Source organism: Leptosomus discolor, chromosome 1, assembly GCF_034619465.1.
Source record: "Leptosomus discolor isolate bLepDis1 chromosome 1, bLepDis1.hap2, whole genome shotgun sequence".
Lineage (NCBI taxonomy): Eukaryota > Metazoa > Chordata > Aves > Leptosomiformes > Leptosomidae > Leptosomus > Leptosomus discolor.
The window spans coordinates 137,270,755-137,279,164 of NC_141391.1; the positions used below are offsets into that span (position 1 = coordinate 137,270,755).

Consider the following 8,410-nt stretch of genomic DNA (forward strand, 5'->3'; position numbering starts at 1 on the left):
GAACCCAACTCCCCCCGTGACGACAATACGTCACCACTAATGCTGCAGGGCTGGCACTGGGGCAGTCCCAAGCTGGACTCATCAGCAGATGGGATGCAGGAGCTGGATTCATGAATGCACGGATTTGGATCACAGACAGAAGAATGGACACAGTCCTCCTTGGATGTCAGCCACTGAAGAAGAAGAAAAAACCTGACCCTCATGATCCCTCAGCTTTATACTGATCATGATGTGTATGGGATGGAATACAATGTTGGTCAGTTTTGGGTTACCTGTTTGGTTCGCTCCTCCCTGAAGGTGTGAACTTTCACTTCGCTGTGACCCTTTTTCACTTCTGGCACCTCAACACGGGATACAGAATTTAGCAGTGATCTTGGTTGCTGTAGAAGCAAGTATAAGCAAGGGCCTTTCTGCACACCATTCCTTGGTATTAGCTATAAACATCGAGTGTTATCACTGCTAGAAGCAGTCACTGCCTGGAAAAACCTGCTATTGACTTCAGAAAGTGCAGTTATTTAGAAGAGACTTAACTGAAAAGTAAAATCACTGAACAGAATTAGTTCTGGTTTAGTCCAAACCAGGACATTCCACCCCTTATTCCATACCATTTATGTCATACCCATTACTAGCTTTAGATTTGCCATCTTACAAAGTGCCCCAAACCAGGACACTGTGAAAAAGTGCAGAGAGAGGAGTGTGAAAACAAGTTAGAAAGAGATTTGCATTTTCAAGCTTATAAAAAACTAGCTGAAACTGCAGTGAATAGAATTCCTATTTTTTTATATAATAAAGGTCACTACAGAGGTTTTAACATATTCCCTACTGATTAAAATAGGAGATGAAATTTCCTGGGAATACCTACTCTACTTTGACAGTATCAAAGACTGATCTTAATTAGAAGACAAGAAGGAGACTTTATTTTCCCCTGAAACTGGAGAACACTATCTCTTTCAGACTCTTGATGTTAGTGGCTAGGAGGAACAGAGAATTACTCAGGCCACAGGGATGTCTACATGATGTCATGACACAGGCAGAGAGCAAGGGAGAAATGGACAACTTAACTGATCAAAGGAAGAATAAAGAGTTAGAGCTTGTTCTGTAAAATAAAATATTAGTTCTGCATATGTTTCAGTAACCGCACAGAGGAGAGAACAGGATGGGCAGTTCTCATACTTCTTATGTTCTGCAATGCAAATAAGACTGAGGGGTAGAGAATAACCTCTGTGTTGTTCAATAGATACTCATCGACAAATTACTTTGCAGTTTAAATAAATAACCACAAAAAAAAAATTAAAAGTAATATCTAAGTGAAAGATGAAAGACTTCTTTTACAGACTGACTTAAATGCGACCTAAACCCCCTCTCCCATGCTCCTAAAAGCTCGATGAAGATTAACATATTTAGCAAAATTTGAGAAAAGCAGGAAAACAAGGTCTGAACACCTTGATACAAGAGAAATGACAAATTCAGAAGGGCTATAGGACAGGCACAAGGTTTTTGGCTTTAAATCAGGCATAATACTTTTTAGAACTTAAAAATCATGGTGCTGATTCATTCCCGTGGGCCCTCTAATCACCCTACACTACTTCTCTTCTTTCTGCTCATGACCTTACCAGGCTTTTCATTCAGACTGAAAGACTTTTTGAACAGAGATCTGTGCTTGCATAGCTATGGCTCCAGAATGTCAACATAAGGCAAATAAAATTTATCATGTATCAATAACAGAAAAGTAGGTTTCCTTTTCTCCCTCATCCCTACCAACATCCCTTTGTAGTCCTCCATTACTTTTTTCCTCCATCTAGCTCCTCAACTCCATTCTCTTCCAGATCCTTGCCCTGACTTTCACCAACGATAATGCCCTACTCCTCACGCTTTCCTTCTCATGCTATTTACAAACTCTTTTTTCCCAAATGTTATCTCTGATAGCCTCTGCAGACCTGATGCTTTCTCTTTTTCCTCTAATTGTTTGTTCAGGATCTCTTACTAAGCATTTTCCTTGTTCCAGATGCCTGTGTTCCAGCAGAGCCTAAAGCCAAGTAGCAGCAGCAGGAGCATGGCTTCAAACATCCAACAGCAGAAAAAGTGACACCAGGGGCATGTGAGTGAGTCTTGAGCTCAGGACTAATGGTGCCTTCTTTTTTGTCCAGTGTGAAAGGTTATCTTGCTGGAAGCACCAGCTGTCTTGTTGGCTCTTCCTTGTGGTGCAGGAAGGAGCTATTAGCTGTTAACATATAAAACAAAACCTTACTGGTTTTCTTCAAACAGAAACACAAATTGGAGAAGAGAAAGAAATGAAATGGAACAAGGCAACAGATGGTGTTAGCTTAGGAAAGAGGAACAGAATGGTTTGAGACCCTTGCCTGCATTTGTGTCAGTTATGTTACTGCCCTTAAGATTTAGCTCCTCTCTGCCAAATGGTTTACAAGCCATGGGGTCAAGTAAGAAACAAGTTTTTGTTAAAATGACAGATTTGTTCCTTTGGTACACAAATACCAGAGTTATTTTTGATAATATACTGACAAAAGCAAGGCAAATCTAAATAAATAATAACCCAGAAAACATCTCCAGCTCTGTTTCACTCCGATTAGCAGTTTCCAGACCTCTTACTGAGCAAGTGGGATCCTGTTCCATCAACCAAAAAACCTCATTACTCTGATCTAGGTACTTATATATGCACCATTGCAGTGGTTGCATCAGATCTAGGTCATGCAACTCCAGAAGGAGTGATGCTGCACTGGTTTGGCATTGAGAACCTTTACTGCTTATGGTGACGAGCAAGAAGCACGAGCGAGGGAGTGTAGAAAGGGATAGTCAGGAGAGGTGGAAAAAGTGAAATCTGGCATGATTTGGTGAAATTTATAGGGCTAATAGAGGGTCTTGCTCTATATTTGCTGATAGGCATAGCACACTTGACAAGGAAATACTGAAGAGGCAAAGGTGTCTGATAACATTGGACTTGTGCTGTTTTCAGTGGTTGGTCCAATCATAATGTGTAGTTCCAGACAAAGCTTTGCAGGGAAGAGAAGGTAGTTTATCTGTATCATCCACTTCAACTATAAGGATTAACCCTAAGGGTTAACTGTGGTTGGAAGGAATGAAACAGCAGAATCATTTTACAGTATTTCTGGTCACACTGAGCAATACCTGCTCCCCATTTTTATCAGCCTCACAGCCTCCCCTTTTTCTCTCTGAATTATCAGAGACATTAACAAGCGTCTTCTCCACTCCCTACTTTGACTGATCTTTCTAATTAGGAGCACTGAACAAATAGCTCTGAGGAACAGCCTGGCAGTAGCAAGCAGCCATGGTTCACTGCACGCAGGGCATGGAAAAAGCTCAGCTCTCCCAGGACAACGTGAAAGCTACAACCAGTGACTAAGCATTAGCCCGATAACTGCTCTCCAGGGAATCTGAGACAACCCCTCCAAGCATTTCTGCCTATTTCCATGCACGGAGGGATCAGACAACAAAAAACACTCCTTGAAACAATTCCCTACCTCTGATAAATACACACCTCCCATCAACTAATGACTAAACAGCACTGTCAAGCTTTGCCTTGTGATCCACATCTACAAACATGTCCAGGGTGAAGCCAATACTAAAATATGTTTTTCTGTGTAAGAGCTGTGCTCTGTGCCATGCAGACATGGCATTTCATTAAGCACAGAGTAATAGCTTGATTCCCTCAGGGACTCTCTGCAGGAAAATAGAACATCTCCTTTCATAAATAGGCAAGGTCACTATGTGCCACTCATTCCTCAATGAACATGTTCATTTTGGAGTTGATGCTGAGATAACTGAGTATCTGTTCATTATACGTTTCATATTAATGCAATAATGCATCTTCATCTAAAACTAATTTTACAAGATCTGAGGAAAACTCGCATTATATTACATTTCAATGCCATTGGCTTAGCTACTACAGAATACAGTGGAAGAATTCTGATTTATGCCCAAACCATTTTTAATATTTTACTCTTCATGTTGGATTCCGAATTTGAAAAATTCCAGATAAGAAACATTTTAGAAGCACAAACTAAGCTGTTTTGCCCCTTCACACCTCACCGCCCTTTTGTGACTTAAAATTGCTTTTTTATTTAACAGCAGTCATCTTCCGTCATATTCACATGTACACACTGTGAACAAGACAGTTCACAAATGTGACACCTCAAAGTTTAAACCCCTGTAGCTATAATGTTAGAAATCACCAAAATTTCACAGAGATATATGAAGAGAGATCAAAACTGATAGGCAATTTCTTTCAAAATATTGTTAAGTACTACCAAAAATCAGATGTCCTCAGAGGACCTTACCTGAAGAACCTAAGCATTATGCAGTGCAACCAATTCCTGCCATCTACTTAGCTGTTTTCACCTCATTTCACCCCAAATACTATTTTTACCTGTTTGTTTAGAATATTTAGAAGCTGCCAACCTGTTTTTCTCTATTCCTCTGGTTCCTGGGAAACTCCCCTTCTGGATATGAAAATGAGAAATTACAGAGGATAATAGTGGGCCAAGGCATAACATAAAAGAAGAAAGAGTTACTTTCAAAGTGGATGTGTAATCAGTCAGTAAAGGAGATTACATAGGGCAGAATACAAAAGAGAAATAAAAGTATTTTCTCCTAAAACCAGATAAAATACTGCATTGCATTAAATCCAACAGCTTGTGGGGGAAAAGAATAATTATGCAGTACAGATTAGAAATTACGTATGCACACGTAAGGAAAAGAAGGGATTTTATTCTGAATTGTCCTGTGTTTACTCAAATATATGCATTCTTCATCAGAGATTATAATCAGGAATGTCAAATACAAATGTTGCCTGAAGAGGAATAAGCTTTTGCTGCATTTTTATTTGTTATGTAGCTCAAGGTTTTCCCAAACTAGAGAATGCAAACCACAACTGTAAATGAAAGTGTAGTCTCTAGATTGTGAATGACTGACTATGTGGCTTAAAGACATACAGCAAATTCAACTGGAAACAATCTGCAAAACTGTTAAGAATAATGTTTCTTGCTCTGTTCATCTGCCATGAAATTAACAGTCACTGGAATTAAGTTTCATTTCTAGAAAAAAAACAAAGGCTGTCAACATTTTCGCATGGAAATAGCCTTTGAAGAGTTGGGTTTCTGCCTTAGGGAAGTATTTTTGCTATATTTTAATAAGAACAGTATCAAAAAGGCACCTTCTTCCTTGAAGGAACCTGAATGAGTTGTGAGCATATCCCTAGAGCTTTTTTTCTTTTCAAGGCTACAGCAACCTATCTTAGTGACTTGCCTCCTTCTTTTGTTCATTTGAAACATGTTGAAGCAGGCTGTCAAAGGTTCAATGAGAGGTTATCAAGTCCCGTTTGCTGTTGGCATATCTAAAACTGCTGACACATACTAGGAAAAAAAAAGGCACATCTAGTCCAGCTGCAGCAATAAAAGAGATCTTAGGGAACCTCTCCTGGAGCAAACACCACCACTAGGCTGTGCTGGCCAACTGAAGAGTTAAGCCAGTAATATTTATACATAAAATGCAAACAAAGCTTATAGAAGTCCTGGAAAATAGCTAGTTTTGTCATTTTCTTAGTGGTTTTAAAAAAAAAGAAGGCAAAAAACTACGCAAGCACATCACATTTGGGATTTTGTTGTTTTACAATGAAAACCACAGTCTTCAGTGATGAAAGCTGTAGAAACAGCTGAAAAATGTTAGTTGAAAAGCAAAGTAATGAAAAATTGCGTGTTTGACAGACTTCCAAAAAAGCAACCAACGTGATGGTTTCCTTTTCTATCACTCAGAAATTTTCCTGAATATGAAAATACCTACCCTCTGTTGAAACCACACCAAAATAAAAATAAATCAAACTCTGTTGTTCTAGCTCGATCCCTCAAAGCATTTAGGAAGAAAAATGCCTACCTTCTCCCAGAGTTTCTTGTCTCTAAGTAAGTTATCTATAGAGCTATTTTACCTCTACCTCCAGTAGAAGGAGGAGGAGCAGTTTTCCAGTCACGTCTTGTTTAAAGTTTTAGACTAACACTTTAAAGATATGTTGACATTTCTTAGATTAATTCCAAGTAACTCCTTGCTTACTAGACCAGATCTGCCTGTCCCCTCATTTCACATCAGCTATGTACAAATTCACACTAGCAGTAAGCATTAGCTAGAACTCTGGCACTTGCCATAGTTGGAGGAGTCTGAGCAAGTTCATGACCTCACCACTGGCCTAAGCTCCTGAGGACCTTGAGGTCCTCAGGCCAAGTCTATTCTAGATAACTGGTCTAGCAGTTTCCTCTTACAAATCTTTACATCAAATGCAGCAAAGGGCTTTGACATCCTTCTTGACACTAGAGATCTGGATTTCCTCACTGGGGCAGCAAGTTAAAAGCTCAACAGAAACAAGCCACATGGGTGGAGGTCATACAGGTCTGTTCTTCAACTCACAGGTCTCTCTTAGTCTGTGTTCTGCTGCAAGCAACTTCAGAAAACACCCTTTTCAAATTCAACAGTATTCTACCACTTCGTAAGTAAGGTTAAACTGAAGCTGACATGAGAAGATGGAAGATGCCCTATGATACTGCAGCAATTTACAGCCCACTATACATTGCTACTAGGCTTTGTCTTATGAAATGATGCTACTAGGCTTTGTCTAATGAAATTAATTTAATGCCCCAATAGGGGAAAGGAGTAGGGTGTGAAGGGCTCACACTTAAGTTTTAGTTTTGAATGCTAATGTTTGAATATTAAACTTTGAAAGTGGGGGAAGAAAAAGTTCATGAAAGCAAAATGCTGCTCTTCTTGCAAAAAGGAAATTTGCTAAGGTAACACACTTTTGAAAAAAATAGTTCTCAACAAACAGCAATGCAAAAAGGAAGAAAAACAATTACAACATTACAGTGTAAAATGCTGCATCACCTACCAAAATCAAACAGATCCAGGTTTATTCATGTACAAATTTTTGGTTTGTATGTTTTAGACACAACAAAAATACACAACGGTTAGAGCAGAAGATGGTATTTTTTTCTTCAGGAACTGAGTATAACATAAGTCCTTTGCTTCACCCAGATAAACGGATTTCAGATTAGACTAGAATAAAATACAGACACTTACCTTGCATTTCAACATATTGGCTACTCTCTCTTGCATTGATTGTCCAGCCTTTGGCCTGACAAGTATATAAACTGCTTTGACTTCAGGGCTGGAGCGCAGAAGCTTTTCCACCAGTACTTTGCCCATGAAACCTGTAGCTCCTGTGATAAGTACGGTCTTTCCATTGTAATATGCTGAGACCGAAGACATGGTGCTTTTTTGTTCTGTCCTTCCTTTAACTTCTTCCAGGAGGTACCTGAGAAGATGCAGAAAAAAAGCTTTAAGGCCTTTTGAGTCAAGATATAGATCAGGTTTTTTGGGAGATACAGTCTGAAATAACCTTTCCTAGTCAGCTCTGGCAGCTCACATTAGTTCAGTCAATGGAAAGTCTAAAGATGATTTTTTTAAAAAGCCTTTATTATGAAAACAAACCACAAAAATTAAGAAGGTTGATCTGAGAAGCTTAAAAAATCAAGCTCAGCCTTATCCTCCATATTACACAATAGCTGCACCCAGCAGTCACAGTTCAGAACATAGATTGTGCTGTCCAAGACTCCTAGCAGTAGATGCTCACTGTAGTGCTGAATAGCATTTATCTCCCCCACAGTGAAGTGGCAGCCATGAAGATATGCAGTTATCCCTACAAGAAAAACAGATCCCCTCACAAACACTGCAGGTATGAATGCTGTGCCAAGCTGTTGCATTTCTTGTCAGCCATCACTCAGCAATGTGCTCAGTCTTTTCCTGTTGTATTGGCTTGGAATAAAACCATGAAGAAAGCTCTTCTTCATGGAAGATACAATGCAATGACATTGCTCTGCAAAACTGTAATATCATGCTCCTGTGTGTAGGTCATCACCCATTACTGGCTGCCAAGGCCAAAATTCATCCCACTTAACTCTATGGAGCATAGGTGTCATACGCTTTTTCTGGAGAGTTTAGGTTGTTTGAACTGCCCTTTGAAGATCCACTGACTATATAAGTGGGCTGACATGACTAGGGTCCCACGTGAAGTGTCCCAGTTAAGTATTTTAATTAGATATAATCGTTTCAGCCTACACGTCCCCAGCCATCCCGATTCAAACTCTAAGTTGATTAAATGACAAACAAGGCTCAACTGAATCCTCTTAGAACAGCCCCTCTCTCTATTAGACTAACGGAAGGAAAAAATCCTTCCTATCTTTGAAGTGCTGCAAGATCACAGCATGAACAAACCATTTACATTGCAAGGGAAAGGTTCATTAAAAATATAAAAAAATGTTTGGAAAAAGCTTCTTAAATTGGAAACAAAAGGAAGCAAGAACAGTAGAACACTGTCAATCAAGTATTCAAGAAA

The 8,410-nt window shown here is 39.3% G+C and overlaps 1 protein-coding gene across 10 annotated transcripts in view; it reads right to left on the reverse strand.

Moving 5' to 3' along the window:
• The window catches only part of FAR2 (fatty acyl-CoA reductase 2), an 80,697-nt gene extending 73,413 nt beyond the window's left edge, over positions 1-7,284 (reverse strand). For all 10 annotated transcript variants that reach the window (XM_086465807.1, XM_086465855.1, XM_086465875.1 and 7 more), the window contains exon 1: positions 7,096-7,284. In XM_086465807.1, the coding sequence (XP_086321933.1) occupies positions 7,096-7,284 (189 nt within the window). The remainder of the gene's footprint in view (positions 1-7,095) is intronic.
• Positions 7,285-8,410: the final 1,126 nt, after the last annotated feature.